This window comes from Perca fluviatilis, chromosome 8, assembly GCF_010015445.1.
Source record: "Perca fluviatilis chromosome 8, GENO_Pfluv_1.0, whole genome shotgun sequence".
NCBI classification, from domain to species: Eukaryota; Metazoa; Chordata; class Actinopteri; order Perciformes; family Percidae; genus Perca; species Perca fluviatilis.
This window is the reverse complement of record NC_053119.1, coordinates 12,564,990-12,583,290: the sequence shown is the minus strand read 5'-3', so window position 1 is coordinate 12,583,290 and position 18,301 is coordinate 12,564,990. Positions and strand designations below refer to the sequence as shown.

Genomic DNA, 18,301 nt, shown 5'->3' with positions numbered 1-18,301 from the left:
CTTTCTCCTGATCCTGGCAACAATGAAGTCCAATTACTGCCAATTTATGCCTTTCAAGGTTGGGAAAGAAAACGCATGTTGCCTTAATTTGCTGCTCCTTTTCCAATACATTTACAATGTAGCGATGCAACAAGGACCCCCATTTCCTTTGCAACTTTTTTTCCTTTCTCTGCTCAAATAACAATAAGGTTCTGACAGTATCTTTATTGACCATTGAGAGCAACTTTAAAAGTTTTAGCACAATCATCTTTGCCTTTATTTTTAACATAAAATCCCATTAATAGTTTCACATTGCCAAATCTCCACAGCGCTGTCAGTACTGGAGTATGGTCTGACTACAACACTTGTCTATTCTGGGATAGGAAAAAAAAAAAAAAAAAAACAACCTCAGGCTCGTTTGTATATCTCATTTCTTCAAACCCATCACATCGGACATCAGGCTTAATCCCAGCGATGTACATCCAGTGAGCCAGACTATCCCCTTATAAACCTATGAAGCCATCCCATAATTCTCTCCTAGCCGTGGTGTGTCCAGATTTCTACCATTACTGAGTCAATGTCTCCATCTACTGGCAAAAAACATTAAAGACATGTAGAGCCCAAACTACATATTTCCTTCTCATTTACATCCAGATGCAAACAGTTATCACGTTGCGACACATTTCATTTTGTAAGATGGTTTATTGAATCATGCAATCCCATGTCATATCAGCAGCCAGTTACAGCCATACATCTGTCAACACTTTGCAGTTTATTAAGGCAGGAAAAAATAAAAACAGACTATGTACAGTTGACATCTTACAGTTCTTTAGAACATATACGGTTGTAAACAGTGACCACAGCTACGTCTTATCCCAGGATGGAAAATGCACACAAGTGGTTTCTTAAAGGGAAAATCATCCACAACAACATATAGCAGAGACAAAGTGTAGTGATTTTGTTGTGTTTTTGTAGATACTTAATGTTACAAGGTGGACTTCTCTTCAGTATCACATCAACTATTTATTCCTGGGTGACAGTACTGAACTAAACTAGTGACTTCAGTATGTGTGGTATGATGAAATAAATCAGATTAAATGCATTTTACAGCATGGGGACAATAATACAGTGGCAGAGTGGAAAGCACTATCAATAATTTTCGTTCTATTGACATTTCTACATAATACTGACCAATAAAACAATTGTAGTTTCCTCTTTGATGTCATTTCTATCCGTGCAGCAATGGGGTACCAATACATCTAGCAACATCTGATCTACACTGACTACGGCCATTGCTTCAATGTCTCTACTAAAAGGTTTACTGTACATTATTTGAATACACCAACCGTGGAATGAACATAAGGCACTTTGATGCGAATAGCAGCTGAACTACAACCTAAGAGAGGCTTCATAGCTATTCTGACTCTGCACACACACACACACACACACACACATCTCTTTAATCACCAACTCACTCACACTCTCTTACATACTGTAGCTATCCATTGTATTATAACATGCCCCCCATTTTTCGATTCAACTAACTAATTTACTGTACTGTGGGTGTTTTGCACATCCAGATATGGCTATATTAACGACACACTCATGCAACAAGACCAACAAGACCTGCTAATCTTTGGCCACCGATCCTTACAGGAAAAACGAGCATAATACTTTTGGCAAAAATATACTGTGTGGTCATTTTAACAACAAAAATCAGCTTAAAAAGGTCTATTAACACCGTTTCATTATGCAGCTATTACTGCAGGAATGAGGGCACTGCATTTTTGCAACTGTGAATGCACCGCTTTGTATTAAAATATAACAATTCACTAAAATAAAGCTGAAAAGTAAGAAAACATTTACAGTAAGCCAACATTTTGGTACATACCAGACAGTAATAAAACTATTAACCGTTTGTGCATAGTTTTAACATGAACAGAGTCAGAGCTACAGGAATAAATTCTGATATGCAAAACGATAGATTCTAGACAGGTATACTATAGACACAAGTGGATCCTTCATTACTTATATAAGAACCAGTCATTACGCTGGGTAAAATGTGTTCACTGCAAAAATTACATTTAGAGATATATAGTTCATAGATTCACATACCAAGATCTCAAGAATACTGTTCAAAAGGCAATCAATTTGAATCATGATGCTAGTGAGAAAACAATACAAATCATTCAGCAGGTACTAAAGTGAGAGTAAAAGTTCATTAAGTGGACATGTTTACAAAGGAAGTCCAAAACAGCCTGATGTTCAGAAAGTCCTAACATCTTCAGAGACTGTGCACCATGACGTATGGCGCTGCTGCCGTGGGTTTTTATTTCCGTCATGCCTTTGAACTCCTCTTTCAGTCCCACCAAGTGCTCCATGACTTTCATTTCAAGATTAACATAGTTCCTTCACTATTTGAGTCTTCACACTCAAGGTTGCCTTTGGGTAGTTGAGGCAACAGTGCATAGTAGTGTGCTACTGAGGTATCCTGTACAAAGATATCCACTTACGAATGTGTTCTGGGGTGAAAGGGGCTCTGGAAGGGAGACCTGACGCCTCACACATAGATCCCCCCTGGGTTCAGGCCAGAAGTGAGAGGGCTGTGGAGGAGCCGGAGGTGACTTGACATCGTGTGCGACGACACGGGGCGCTTCAGGGAGCCAGACAGGGGAACTAAATCTGAGACTGAAAAAATAAATAAATAAAAGAGAGAAAATTAGAAACAATCTAATTGTATTTCAAAAGGTTCGGTGCTGAAAATATATAGTCAGATTTTCACACTATTGTTTTGTTTTTAAAACTTCCAAATGTACTTTATTAATATAAATTCATAATAAATATCAATAAATTACTTTATTAAAATAAAATACAAAGCGCTGCAGATGCTGCATGATGTCTCTGCTATGGTGCCACCAGGGGGCAGTACCGAGCCATGCAGAGAATCAGCCGATGCAGTGAATTTTTTTTTTTTTAAGATTATTTTTTGGGCTTTTCCGCCTTTAATTGATAGGACAGCTTAGGTGAGAAAGGGGAGAGAGAGGGGGAAGACATGCAGGAAATCGTCACAGGTCGGAGTCTAACCCTGGACGTCTGCGTCGAGGAATAAAACTCTCAGTATTAGTGCGCCTGCTCTACCCACTGGCCAACCCGGCCACCGATGCAGTGAATTCTATGGCCAGGCACAAAAGCGCTAGCTGATTTTACACACACATGAACTGGAAGGTTACTAGAAGGACATGAACACTGAATTCATTACTTTTCATAATTGGAAATCCATCACCATTAAGTTTAATAAAAGAGACCTACTGCTCTAAACGATGCAATAATGTAAAGTACAAGTCATGCAATCGGAAAAAAATATCTGGGCTCTTTGGGGGAAGGGAGATACTCAAGTGAATATTGTGTTAACTGTGTTAACAGATTTGAACCAAAATCAAGTACAAGTAGGCGTAAACTGTTGACCATCACAGTTACTGCTACCAATTAATTGTTTCTCCATATGCTTCTCCATGTTTCAGACAACCATTTCTTAAGGCAGTGGGCATGTGGAATACTTAATTATTCATAGATGTGGTGGGAAGTTTAACTTCACGTTTATGGTTGTACATTTGCATTTATTTCTGTGCTTGCAGGATTATTTTTTAAGTGTGTTGTAGATAACTGTTCTGCCTATGAACTTTGTTTTGCAAATTGGATATGCAGCTCTTTGCTTCCAAGCTTAGTTTAACAAGCTGGTGGTTACAATGCGTAATGCACTGCTCCAGTCTAACCTTAAACTTGCTCCTGAAAGTCGACCTTAATTACCATTGTCACCAATTACATTGTTGGTCCTACATTACTGGTAAGTTTTTTAATAACCAGCCGGCTGAAGGTTGATGTGGATCGCCTCTATTGCAATGGCACAGCTCTCCTGTTATTCAGTGCTCTTAGATTACGTGTCAGCTCTCTGCTAGTCTCCTGTAGGATGACAAGAGCTTTGGTCCAACGAGCCCATCACAGAAACTGCTGAGCATATGATAGAGTAACAGCGTGATTGAAGGAATGAGGGATAGACGTAGAAAGTAGGATGAATGAATGACGCCAGGTCTGCCTGTATCCAGGCAGCTGTTGGCATGGAGACTATAATTGCCACTGGAGTGGGTAAAAACTAATGCTGTTCTCTCCACTACCCCCCCTCCCCATTTCCTCTATCACAAGCTCTCTCACATGCACACACACTTTATTGTTTCCCCTATAATTGTACAGACCGCCAGGCCAAAAATAACACTGGTTATACATTGCGTTTCCCCTATATTTATTCTGCAGCAACGCACAGCCATGAACTGCAGCGACACACTGCCATGAGTCTATGCACGAGGTGACTGTCTGTTGTTAGCTCACGTCTGTACAGTAACAGTAGGACAGCCGAGTGGGTTATCTAAACTGCTAAAGTCAGTTGAGCAGGTGAATAACGTCAGTTACACGGTTACAAACTCAGCTCAGTAGGGAAAGACGGCGGGTGGCGGGTGTCTGTGTTTTTAGCGGAGCTGGAACAGAAAATATTTGGTTAAAACAGATTAGTGGTGCTGTTTGCACTCATTGTTCTCCATGACGTTTGCTACAATAGTCTCACATTGCCAGACTTTCCTTCACAGCGCTGCGGAAGAGCGTCTGGCGAGTCCACACAGCATTACGGGATGGGAGAAAAACGTGTTTTGGTTTATTGGCATTTCTTTAAACCAATCACAATCGTCTTGGGTGCCTCTGCAAAATAGCCTCGGGAAGGAACTGGTTTTGGTTCAAAAGTTGTTTTAGACATTCGACCAAAAAAAAAAAAAAAAAACAACTCAGGTTGGACAGATAGTCTAGCTAGCTGTCTGGATTTACCCTGCAGAGATCTGAGGAGTAGTTAACCATAGTCCTCAGAAATCGACTTGACTTTAGAATGCCAACACAAAGAAAGCGGGAGGTGATGGACATCCGGACGAAAATGAGGGACATCCGGCGGCATCTGAACAATCCCAAAAATGGAAAGATCGTCGATACAAACTAGCTACGAAGTGATGTAATGTAGTGTTTCATGTGGAGTGAGCACTACGACGGACTGTTTAAAAAATACATTGAAAGTAAGAGGCGAACCAGCTTTAAAAGTTCTTTTTAAATAAGTGCTGTGCGGAAACACTGCACTTGAACACTAAGCAGAGTCATTTTCTCTCAGCAGGGTGAGAAAAATAAGTGTCCTAATGGAACATAATGACTTTACTAATGCACAGGCCAACTTAAAGACAAACTGCACTTCATGCAAAAATAAGTTGTGTGTCGCCTGTGTGAATGGCAGCATTTATTCTCAGACAGTATGCACTTTGACATACAATTAAGTTGTAAATACCGTCTTGGGTCAGACCAGTTCAGATTGGTTAGACCTAACTGACCCCTATGTCACAGACTACATACTGTACCTACAAGGTCAGTTTCTTACTTGTCATTTAAGTCAACAGCAAGAGATATCTACAGTAGGCATATACAACACTATATATTCCTCAAGAAAAATCCACTCATTTGATGTTTATCAAAGAAAAATGATATTACCTAAACCATGACTGTTGGGAGTACTTTCATCCTCAGTGGGTTCGGCCGGCAGCACTGTGACTTTGGTGCCAGTCTGCTTGATGAACTGCTGCAGATTAACCTGCCTCAGCTCCTTGGTCAGCTGTTCCAGCTCGTGCTGCATGTCCTTCAGAGAAACAGCACGAGAAGAGTGATTCTTGAGGAAACATGAGAGGATTAACAGCAACTGAAATCTACAGGTACAGATTATAGGAGTCCGATAGTGTGTTCCATTTGTACTTGGAAGTCGGATTTTTCGAGGTCAAAGTCGGAAACACACCTCCTGACCTCGGATTTCAGAGCTCGGAACTCAGACAACCTCGCAGTACCCAGAGCTCAAAATCCAACATGGATGCCCCGTGCATCAACAGTTGTGAAAGCTGTAGTAACACACTGTTATTAGCACATCCTTCTTATTTGTGTCTCACTAAATCAGTTGTACACACAGTCCTGTCCAACTTGATAATCTGTTGTTATCAGCTGGCATTGCTAACAATGGCTAACCTTGGCTGGAGCCTACCCAACAATGAGAAATTTGACTCAGGTGTGACGTCATTCCCGACTCCAGCTTCCATGTTGCGAGGTAAATGGAACGCACTATAAGTTTTAGTATTTTGATGTCTAGAAACAAGCAATATTACTTTAAAGTCCTTTGTCACTTGTATTAGATTTAACCCAACTCTCTTCAGCCACAGAAGGCATTATATAATCTTTTTTTCCACACCCACATAGTTTTCCCCAAGACCTGTAAAACAGACTTTGAAAGGTAAAAAACAAGAGTTCCCAATTACACTGGCAGGGATTCAGCATCATGTCGAGGGACAATTCAGGTGCAAAGATGCATTCTTACCTGCACCACTATTTTGTTTAATAAAAAAAAAACTAAAAAAATAATATATAAGTAGTCAAATGCAAGAATATGTCTCACCTGCACTTTCTTGCTGTTTTGGCCAAGTGACCTGTCCACAGCTCTGCAGCTGCTCTCCAGCTGGACAGCCTGTCTCTCCTGGGCTTTCAGTTCTGCTTTGACTCTGAGCACCTGAGTCCGAACCTCGGCCTCACTGATCCATTGGGTCTCCTGCCGCTCCCTCTGCAGCCGCTCCTCTTCCAGGCCTGCCTCTACACTCTGATGGGGCAAAGAAATAAACAGATATGGAAAAAGAGGGAAAGCACCTACTACAATCACTAGCACGGTAATAGATAGAAACTATAATGAATAAGATCCGACTAGGGAATTAGCTTCTTTTTTCATTCTTAGCCGGTTAAATTTATTATCTTTCCCCAAAAGTACAGGCTTTTTTTAATTCAATATCCCAAAATAATCTCTCACTCATAGCACACCTGTACCATTGCCAGCTTTTCTTCAATCTCCACTTCACAGCCCTGCAGGCGTCCTCTTAGCTCCTGCAGTCTTTCCTGCAGCTGTCTCTCACTCTCTAGCTCAATCTGCAGCTCAGTGGCCCAAAACTCCTCCTCCTCCATCTCCACGTCGTTCTTTCTCAGATGCTTCTCCAGCCTCAGGATCTCCTCTATCAGCCCTCCTCCTCCACCTGGGTCCCCAATGCAACCTCCTCCTCGGCCCCCCCGCCCTTCAGCCCAGGCCTGGAGCTCAGCCTCATAGGCCTCCAGCTTTTTCTCCAGCACACTGAGAGTCTCTCTCTGTAGACCGACCAGTCTGACCAGCTCTTCCATGCGACAGGCCCACAGGCCAGGCGATGCCGTCCCGATGGCTGGCCCTGCATGGTGGTGAGTCCCACCGTTTCCATGAAGGAGTCTTCGTTTAGCCTCGGCCTCGCCGACGCGCCCTCCGCCCAGTATCTCCCTAAGGCCTCTGGGTGCACCGGTGAACGTCAGAGATTTGCGGCGTGGTTCACGGCGGCGGAGGGAGCGATCGTTGGGATGACGAAGCTTTGCAAGGGGAGGGAGGCTCTGCCGATGCAGCCCACGTTCAGGCCCCCTGAGAGGTGGTCCTTCTGAGGGGGGTCGTTCGGTCAGGGAGGGGCCTGTGCGATGCAGGATTAGCTGGACGTCACCAGCATACTGGCCCCAGGTGTTCAGAGAAGCCACAGGGCTCTCGTGAGGGGCTAGGTGACGCTCGGTGTCCCGCCATTTTTCTACCAGAGTGTATCTCCCAGTGCGACCTGTAAAGAACACAAAAAAACATGAATTGTAACAGATTCTTATGCTAGTAGGTGGTTATGCCAAAATGCAAGGGTTTTAACTTTTATTTAAAGCTGCTTTTAGCAATTTTGACCACCAGGATAAAAAATTCCAAAACAAACTCACAGAAATGCAGCCATGATACAACGTCATCCTATCTAAAGGCCGTTTTATGCTTCTGCGTCGAAGCATAAAACGCCCCTCCCCCCCACGGCTCATTTCCAGGTTCTCCTTCTCCATAAACAACATGAAATCAAAGAGAGGGTTAACTTTTCCTGCTCCAGATTTCCCACCTTGGTCAGAAAACACAGGGGAGACACTGTTTCTCTCACTATGACTCTAGAGTTGCTACTCGCTCCAAAGCTAATCACACACGCACGCTTAACTGTTAAAATAACATGGTAGCAAACAACTGTCTTCTTACGCATTTAGCAGACACAGAGCAACATTATGATCCTGTTGGAGTCATGTTTCTGGCCCTTCGAACAATTCAAACATTCAAATTTTTTAACCAGATTGTCTGAGTGTTGTTTCTGAAAATAGCAGTTTAAGAAGTGAGATGCGAGCCTTAAAAGGAGCAGGAGTAGTTGTGACATCACTCCCGTATCAAAGTCCCGACGGCTTGTTTAAAGGCACCGTTTCTGAATACTACTGCATTTCTTTGTGGATTGAGCATTTTAATACTTTCATATCGTATTTATACAGCACCTCAACCTGCTTTACAATTAAAAAAAGGACAAGGAAATTTCACTTTTTACAATATGGGACCTATAAGACTCAATTATACAGTAAACATGCAGGCTGGAAAACAACAATCAGCAAAAAAGGCTAAAAGCCGCGTAGAGGTGCAGTGTTGGGTCTTTCTCAGTAGGTTCGGCACTACGAGCAACCCTTTCACATTCAGATTTTTTTACACTTGTAGTATTGTGTAGAGAGAAAAACTTGTAGATGCTAAATAACTAAATCAATATCTGATCATTTCACATGTTGTATATTTTTTAATAGAAAAAAGGCAGAGGAGGGGGCTCAGACATGCTGCTTTCTCAGTTTGGCAGAAGACTGAGAGATGAGTCAGACTTTCCCTGCTCCTACCATGCGCTTTGTGGGCAGTAATGTCAATACAGTCTGCTCAAGTGCCCCCGTTCCTGGAGGAGCCATATGGGGAAGGGGGTGCTTAGATCCAAGAAAGTACCAATAAAGCCTCTGACTACGATCTGTATCCATGTACAAATACAGGTTTACTTCATATGAACTTCTTTACATTTGATGAAAAGGCTTCAACTGTTTTACACTTTCATATTGTCAAAGTGTGAAGAAAACTTAATCAACAAACTGGAAATCCTTGTTTCGCTCAAATATTTGCCAAAAATAAATATTGCTTATTGTTGACAGCTAGTGTAGTGACTTCAGACTAACTTAGAGTCACTGGGAGGCTTAAGTCGTGCCTGGATTTCTTGTATGACGCGCAAACAAAAAAAAGGCTGAAATCTAAAAAGTAGGTTTAATAAATCTTGTTTAATGAGTAAGGTAAACGTATTATAACGTATACAAACTCATAATCAAAATAATAACAGCGCTCAACGGAAACTAGCGGTGAACAAAGAAAATACGACGACCGACTCACTCTCCCACCCAAAGGCAAACAGGTGCTTAAATCAACTATTGAGTGTCACCGCCCGTACCCACGTCACCCAACTCTGTTTTTATCTCAGGTAAGCTTGTGTGTGGTTTCATAGTAGGACATCATCTACCTATGGCCTGTGCCAGCGCAATCACTACTTCTTGGCAGGTGGTTGCCTCAGTGACCCCACAGACGACCCTCTGGACTCCATCCACCCAGACCTTGAGCTCCATGTTGGGTCAGAAGCGATGGAGCCGGTTGTGGTGTGTTGGCCCCGGCATTGTTGAACTCTTAACACACTCCGGCTACTTCACTGGGGAGGAAACACAGAGGAAAACAGGAAGAAGTTAGTCAGGATGTGCTCAAGGCCACTGTTAAAATGCTTAGTCGCCTTAAAAAGGATAAAGTCTTAACAGACACATGGGAATGCAAACAGTTACACCTGTGGTAATACCTTCAAACACAAGTAGTCAAATAAGCACAAATATACAAGGTCGAGTCAGGCTATTTTAGCAGTAGCTTATGATGAAAGGATAGTCCAGTGGAGAATGGACTCATACAGCCAGGCATCCCAGGACCAGCTGGCCATAATGCTGTTGTTTTGCTCTTCTCTACGAATAGGTGCATGTCTGTTGGGGGTGCAGGAAGAGTCTGCCAGCAGACATTCCCAAGCCCAGTTCCTGCTTTTGTATAAAGAATTACATGGAAGCAGCGAAGACAGATCGGGAAGATTGACTCCGTGACACAGAGACGACAGGAACGGAGAGTGAAACAGAGAAGGCATGAAAATGTAATTAAAAAGAAAAAAGGGAGAGTCAGATGAATCATAACACGAGGGAGTTTAGTAGGGTTTTGTTTTTGATGTCAGTTATTTTCACTGTTCTGTAACACATTATGAGTCATTCGAACAGTTAATACGGAGTAATCTATGTAAAGTATTCTCAGTTGAGAGAAGCGCTGTTGTTCTATTATGACTGCTACTGACTTATTGCGGATGTATTTTAAAGATTCACAAAATCAGCTATCACATTATAAAGATTTACAAAGCACAGATGTGTTTAAAAAGGGGCTGTACTCAATATTCAAAATAAGGGGTCTGGGATTGCCCCAACACGGCTCTTACAGACTGTTCCCCAACTCGTCAAATAACGCTTTGCCACGGCCCTCCGGCCCATTACTCCACTAAATCTTTACATAGAAAATAGTTATTTCCTGCTATGTTAATGCTCTGAATATCGAGTGCATCCCCTTTAATAACTACTGACATAACAGTGTATGGAAAGCCCATCTAGGGCGAGGGATCCTTCAAAAACGTTATTCCAAGGACAGTGTACTGAGAGAGAATGAATGGCATCTCCCCAGATCTGTATCACACTCATTGGATCTAACCTTCACTGGACCTACACTACTGAGTCAAAAGGTCCTTTTGTTTGCCAACCCCCCCACCAATTACACCTCCCCCAGCCCACGTAGTCCCTATACACATTCACAAAGTCATCCACACCAGCCTGTCCTACACACCAACAATTGCTTTTCTAAATACGGCAAGGACATTAGAAAGTGCTGCAAGGTAACATTTGTAGACTTTAAGAGACGGAGCTGCAACTAATAATTATTTTCGCTTATTATCTTTTTCTGGTTGATTGATTATTTACTTTAATAATCAAAAATACCCATCACAAGTTCCCAAAGCCCAAGGTGACACCACCAAATTGCTTGTTTTGCCTGACTAACAGTCTAAAAACCAAAAGCATGGAGCAGCAACTCCTCACATTTGAGAAAGTGAAAACGGCAAAGGTTTGCCATTTTTGCTTGTTAAATGACTAGGACAATTAATAGAGTACTACAATTGTTTTTAAATGTTAACTGACTAATCATTTTAGCTCTACAAAACAAAAAAAACCTCAGGTAGTTCGACAGATTCAAGTGTGCAGATGTAGTGTGTGTGTGTGTGTGTGTGTGTGTGTGTGTGTGTGTGTGTGTGTGTGTGTGTGTCTTGATCACTCTATTCTTGGCGTATTCACAGCTGGTAGGAAAGTGCTTTTGTCCTTCATTCAGACAGCCCTTAAATGGCATTAAGGGCTGAAGGATGAAGAGGAACAGGAAAATAGTCACACACACAGATGTTTCTGCAGTGACCCAAAACACTGTCACAATTTTGCTTTACCCATCTTACAGGCGGATGTGGAAACAGTAAAAGGGACTGAGTGGGTCTTGATGCAAAGCAGGCATAGTGGATCAGCCAGGGAGAAGGTCTGGATACACTTGAGGGGGAGGGGGAAAGTGCCTAAAAAAAAAAAAAAATTAAAAAAAAAAAAATACTACCTACAGTATAACACTGAGTCAGAGGGATTTACAAGGACCGCTGCATGGAATACTGTATATTGAATCTGCATTCTGTCCAAACACACAAACAAAAAAACTCCACAAAATAGACAACTGTTCAAACAAAAACAAAACATTTCATGTGCAGTAAAAAACAAAAATAAAAAAGCAAACTGGCTGAGTCAATGCCTCTTCCTTGCATAGGCTCAACAAGACTCAGTGGGGCATTTCTAAAGGTCATTTGCTCCGGTCCAGACTCGTAACATTTATATTCATTAACATTAACCCAGAAAACCCAACTGAGGATACAAGCACAGCGGTGTGGGGCAGAGTGCCATCCTGAGCTCTGCAAGCTCCATTCCTCTGGCCCGTCAAAGCCACAGCCTGGGGAGATGCCCGCTCCCTGATTTGTGCAGCTCATCTTATGCCAGAGAGGCATTTCATGAGACGGAGGAGGGCTTAAATTCCTGTGAATTCTATTTAGGCTCAGTTGAGAGATGATCAACTGCAGCAAACCATCAAACTTCTCATGACTCCAGAGGCCGTTTGTTTCAGTGTCGTATTGGTTCAAAAGCGTTGCCTCAAGATGCATTCCTCTCAGAGCAGTGAGGTGTGGAGCAGCACTGAGCAGCTTGCCTTCCCGGCTGCTGATGACAATTCTCCAGGCCTACAGAAGCACACCGAGCTGGCAGGAAGAGGGCTTCAGTTGGCTGCTGGTATAAACAACCTACCATATGCTCCTGTGGGGGTTATACCACGACCAACACACTGCTGTAACATACACCACGAAGAAATAATGTAGGAGTTCTTTTACTGTAGGAGCTTAAATATGGCACTGCTTTTTTTTTGAGGAGGGGGGGATTTACAGTCTTTCAACCATCACAAAGTGGCCCGTTTGCTGAACATGGGGGTATTTGAGGAAAACAAAATGGGCATTCATTACATTAAAACAAAACCAAGACTGAGCTTGACTCAGGACAAAGCTTGTAGAGCAGCAAGCAACTGAACCTAGTTGAGAAAAATGATCTCACAGGAAAACCCATAATGTTCTGACACTATTACACCCTGGTCCTTATCCAAATTTGCTGGCCATTGTTCACTGAGGCATTGCAAGTTTGAAGGAATGTACATCCAAGTGGCTAATTCAAACTATTAAGTGACTAATTTATTAAAGAAGACATGCAAAACTCCCCCACGCTGCTGTTGATTAAAAACAATGAGATACTTCTTACAGACTGAAGCGACAGCAGTCTGTTCTAGTACTTAAACCTCCTTGCCTGTTGCTAACCAAACTTTAATTCAAATTGCACTCCCTGTAGAGCATCATGTAATTACAAGCAATTTATACGCAGCTGTAATTGGTAACAGATCTGTTGTGAAATGGATCTCTGTGAGCAGGCAAAGCCAGACGCTGGGTTATTGTGGAGCACTAGCGGTGAATCGGTTGAAACTAACTGGAGAAATCCCTTTTCTCGCTTTCAGTTCCTCCAGATTGTCATCGAGTGCTACAGCCTGGTATAATCCCTGGGCCTAAAAACACATTGCGGTGGCAACAGTATAACAAATGTAAGACACACGGACAAGAAGGAACCCCTGTAAAAGTTGAGGGTCTTGCAGACAGTGGGAACAAGATAAAGAAGCTCCTTATCATTAGTATGCCAGCCTGGAGTGTATACAATACCCTGTACAAATGTAAACATTACAGAGCAGGGCAAAGACTGTTGCCAGAGACCAGCCTTGATCATATAGAGTGGAAACTGATAACATCCAGGGTATGCATTCCTGGGCTGTGAGAATGCAACAGGCCATGACTAAGAGACAAGAAAGCTATGGGTCCGTCTGCTCTGTCATCTTAATGGCTACGCAACAGTAGACACAAACTGAATTCAATCTAAAAGTGTGTTTAAACTGGTTTCATCAAACGTGTTTGCAACATTCCGAATAGTTTAAATCCTTAAAAATCCCCTCCACTCAAATATATGTTTTTCTTGTGTTTATATCCCCTAAAATGTCTGACCTTTACTATACTGGCTTGTATCTCTACAATATATGAGAGAGAGAGAGAGAGAGAGAGAGAGAGAGAGAGAGAGAGAGAGAGAGAGAGAGAGAGAGAGAGAGAGAGAGAGAGAGAGAGAGAGAGAGAGGTCTTTTCACATTCCTCTACTTCCTAAAATCTGATGTTCAAAACGTACACCCAAGCTATAGTTGACGCATCACAAATTCAAAAGCCAATCACGGTCTCATATGCAAAAGCTGCAAAAGAAACTGGAGCACCTGCAGTACAGAGTGGACTTGTCAGTACAGAGAGCGTAAACACATCACGTCATCGTAGCTGTGTCAGCCACTGCCAGTTACAAGCTAACAAACAACATAAACAAAAAAGATGCTAAGTGCACATATCCTTCTGATAAGTCTGCTAGTCGCTGATTTTGGTGCACAACAGACTCCTCATCTGAGTCTGGGTCTGACTGACACAGGTTCAGACAGGACGCCAAAACAATCGCTGCAGATCGTGAGCCGGCCGCAGAGCGTCCGGTGTGAACAGCCCAATTGGTTAACATGGGCGACAAAAGAAAGCGGGCAGCGCTTCCGCCTCCCGTCTGAACCCGGCGTGAGGCTCAAACGTGCTGCATACTTTGAAGCTTCATTCATAACGTTGACATTCAAATTCTAAATCTTAAATAGGACGACGAATAGGATTACAAAACCTCAAACAAATCTTTGAATGTGAAAAAATGTAATTCGGTACAGCCCTACTGAATCTCTCAGATGTTTCTAGCCATCTTGATGTGCACTGGTCCTTTAACGGTCAACCTACAGCAAGCAGCGGTGGTGGGTGGGGCACGAGGCCAGATCCAGAATTTCTCAATGAGGGAGAAAGAGTAGATGTGCTTCCAGACCCTTTACAGAGTGTTTAAAAAAAAAAAAAAAGTCTGGAGGGGGACTTTAAGTTGATAAATCTTTAAAAAAAAAAAAAAAAAAGATGTGGCAAAATTTCAGCCTCCTCTCAGTTAATTTAGTGCAGTCACATTAGCCTCTACACAGTGACAAGATCTAATGCTGTCCTGAAATATAGAGGACTGTTAATTAATAAGCAATTAAAAGGTGACATCGTACCTACACTTAAATCAGAGGCTAAAAGGCAGTTGCAACATTTGTTATCAGAAAGGAATGCATTTTATTCAGCAGTGTTTCAGCAACAGTCTGTTGTAGCCCAACTACCTAAAGCACCATAGTAACCCCAACATATACACAAAGAAGGAAGCATTGCCCAGCAAATTTTCGCTCTAGCTCCAATCTGAAGATCTGGGTGTTCGGGATTAAACCCACATCCAGTCACGCTACAGGCAACACCCTCAGGTCCTGAGAGCTCTCCAGTGGCCCCTGGCCCGGAGCAAGCCTCCCTTTTTTTCTCTCTGCCTGGCTGATATTAAACTATTAGGCGCTGGAGCGGGCCTCCCTCATTTGGGAGGTCAGTGCTGGCAGGATCCTTAACATCTGGACCACATTCGGGCCAATAATGCCGCCTTTGTTCCCTTGCCATATTCACTGCTCACTAGCCAGCTTTGAAGAGCCAGCAGGGCAGGCAGCCGGCTCCTGCACCAGGGAAGAGGCTCAGCCAAGGTTTATATGTTACAGTGGTTTGTAAAACATCATCTGGTGCAGAATCACACTCTTGCATGTAAGCATTTATAGAAATGATTTTTATTTTATTTATTTTTTAAACACAGCAGCAGCAGAAATGGCAGCCACCACAAAAAATAATTTAAGTGTTTAATTTTTCAGTCGTGTAGGTAGTTTTTTCAGCGCCGGCGGTGCTACAAAAATGTGCGAATATAAAATGCACCGTTAGCACAGGAGTATTTGTTTCTATATTAAAGCAGTCTTCTAAAGATCCCAAAGCATAAGACTGGGAGACATTAAACCTTGGCTGAGTGCAACAAGTCCACAGGTTAGTTCAGCTACACCTGGTGTATGTTTCAAAGTGTAGAGCACAGGCACTTTAGATAAAATAAGTGCATTTTTTTAGACAAGGATTCTGTTAGGATTGTGATGTGTAAAGATGTTTAAAACCATAACGTAACCATAGCGTTACATTTACAGAAGATGCTGAACCTGATGAGAGACAATACTGTAAAAAAAAAAGGGCAAAGCAACATTTTAAGTGAATGTTCTATGGCCTGCTAACATAATACTGCAAGTTGATACAGTCTGAATCACCCGAGAAAACACCTAAAATGCTTTTAACTGACCTTATTTCTCATAGTAACATATAAAGACAACATTAAAAAAAACAGTATTAGCTTCATATCTCGGCATTTAACATCCTGAAATACATAATGCATTAGCATTTTAAGCAACACTTCACCTCTGCCTTATAGCGTTGGTGTCGAGTGGGACGAGGCTGAAGAAATGGCGATAATGGGCTGTAGTGGGTTCAGAGAGTAGCCTAACTATTCCACTACAGAAATGTTTCCGTTATCTCAGCCTCACAACTACAACGGGCTCAGCTGCAGCACATTCGGCTATAATTAGGTCAGTGTAATGTGCTTACCTTTATGGCGCAAATAGGATTCAACTCAGTGTTTCCTATCTGAAGAGAAGTTTAGAGGGAAAACACAGGTAAAAAGCGTCAATTCCGCAAAATGTGTCCTTCACCACTGCCCAGTAAATCACTTCCAACGAACTGCGACAAAGTATCGTTTTGGCTGCTGGACAAAACAAAACTGAATAAAAGGCTAAAGACACATTCAAAAACACATAATTGACGTGTTGGTCCTCTGTCCGAAAGTTTGTGTCTGTCCTCTCTGTGCGCTAGTCTTTTGCGGTCTCACCAATAAGCTGCGGAAAATGCCCCTCTCCCCGTTTCATTACTCCTGCTGGTAAATACATCGCATTGGAACTGGGACACCGCAAGGCATTGTGGACTGTTTAAAGCTGCAATACACTCTGAGGGAGGGAGGGAGGGGGGGAGGAGGTTACCTACAGCCAACTTTTACACACATCCAGGACATCTAAACCAGAGGTTCTCCATCTTTTTTCAGCCAAAGAGCCCTTAGAAAATAGATGATAAACTGGGAACCCCCTTTCCCTTGGAATAATTTAACCCAGCCCCATTTAACCTAATTTGTGATGTGTAAGAACAACACAAGAGGAATGTATTAGAAATATATATTAAAAATGTTAGACATGTAGCATAGGCCCACTTGCAGATTCTGAGAATTATAGATTTGTTAGATTAGAAAGTAATTGATGAACTATTTTAGATTTTAAAAGAAATATGAGAATTTTGGATCTAAAAACCTTTCACGAAACCACTGGCAGAGAGAGAGTGTGTGTGTGTGTGTGTGTGTGTGTGTGTGTGTGTGTGTGTGTGTGTGTGTGTGTGTATATATATATATATAAACATATATACATAGTGTTGAAAGTACTGTAGGATCTAACAGATTTTCTGTAAATGCAGCCCTAGGTTCATACAGTAATCTGTTTTCAGAGTAAAGAAAGTTGCGTTCATTTAAATGTACTGCAGAATAAGAAAAAAATAAAACTATACCAATGGGATGGCAAACAATTGCAACACATACATCTGAAATTTAAATGGCGAAAAATACCATAGGCTACAGTTGAAACGCAGTAACATACTTCACATCAGGTATACCAGAAAGGCAGGAAAGTAGGATGAGTCACCCGCTGGATGAGTTCCATGTAAAAAAAAAGAACACACAAAGTGTCATAAGGACCTTACTGGTTAATTATTATAAAATAGCAAAATTTGGTAGAACATGTTTTTTCATCATGAAATTATGAAGTCAATACATTGTTCACTCTATACTTAAAACATTAGATCTTAGTGGACTAAACGGTGGATTTACACAGGTGATGTTGGTTAAAGATTTGTATTTCCACTTTACCTGACACAAAAATACAAAAAGATGTAGATGAATATGAATAAAACATACAATACATTCAACTGAAGCAGCTGATGGACCTTTGGCAATGGGACCATGCATCAATGGAAACTTACTGCCCTCTTGTGACAGAACTGACTTTACTCTTGGAAAATGTCAGCTGTAACTGTCATGTCTCTAAATATGATCTCTTATCAGCTATCTGATGGGTTTTTGAGTTGTGTAATCAGCAGGTTTAAGTGCTCTTAGTCATCAAGTCTGGTCGGGTTTACAGTTTTATTCTCTGAACATGTCTCTTCTAAAGCTAACACATATGAGCTTTAATTTACAGAAGGGAATTTTATATGAATTAAATAATTACTTTCATAAGTACCATTAAAATTTTTGGCAAATCATTCTCAAAACTATCCCATTATAGACCATTTTCACGGTAGACATTTTAACCAACAGGAAATCACAGTACGTTAATGATGACTCTTGTGTTCCACTGAGCCAGTCACCATGCCTAAAATGAAATGCAGTGATCATTATTGTTATCAGGTACGTACAGCTGTGATTAATTCATGTCTATAATAGCCTATCATGTGTTAATGGAAATAGTTTCAGTTATATACTCTGGCAAAGTGATTTTATACAAATAGTATCCTTTTTAATGCAGATATTTTGTGCATGGTAGATTGACAGCTTGCATTGAAGTTTTTAAAAGTAGCCTATTGCA

General features: G+C 41.7%; 1 protein-coding gene across 5 annotated transcripts; it reads right to left on the bottom strand.

Annotated features, from left to right (window-relative positions):
• Window positions 1-661: 661 nt before the first annotated feature.
• On the bottom strand, window positions 662-16,597 carry LOC120563600 (ras association domain-containing protein 8). 5 transcript variants are annotated; one of them, XM_039807865.1, is made up of 7 exons: window positions 16,510-16,595; window positions 16,230-16,268; window positions 9,480-9,662; window positions 6,910-7,709; window positions 6,497-6,694; window positions 5,551-5,695; window positions 662-2,667 (listed from the first exon to the last, which is right to left on the bottom strand). In XM_039807865.1, the coding sequence occupies exons 3-7, from the start codon at window positions 9,580-9,582 to the stop codon at window positions 2,540-2,542; spliced, it is 1,374 nt and encodes a 457-aa protein (XP_039663799.1). In that variant the 5' UTR covers window positions 9,583-9,662; window positions 16,230-16,268; window positions 16,510-16,595; the 3' UTR covers window positions 662-2,539. The 5 variants fall into 5 exon arrangements, with proteins under 5 accessions (XP_039663799.1, XP_039663800.1, XP_039663798.1 ...); XM_039807866.1 differs by lacking the exon at window positions 16,230-16,268 and having other exon boundaries at window positions 16,510-16,597; XM_039807864.1 differs by having other exon boundaries at window positions 16,230-16,590.
• Between the last annotated feature and the right edge of the window lie 1,704 nt (window positions 16,598-18,301).

Coding starts and splice junctions, on each gene's coding strand:
- LOC120563600 (XM_039807866.1), bottom strand. CDS start 9,582: ATGGAGCTCAAGGTCTGGGTGGATGGAGTCCAGAGGGTCGTCTGTGGG. Junction 7,710..9,479: donor TGCGCTGGCACAGGCCATAG/GTAGATGATGTC, acceptor TGTTCTTTACAG/GTCGCACTGGGAGATACACT. Junction 2,668..5,550: donor TCCCAACAGTCATGGTTTAG/GTAATATCATTT, acceptor TTATTTTTTCAG/TCTCAGATTTAGTTCCCCTG.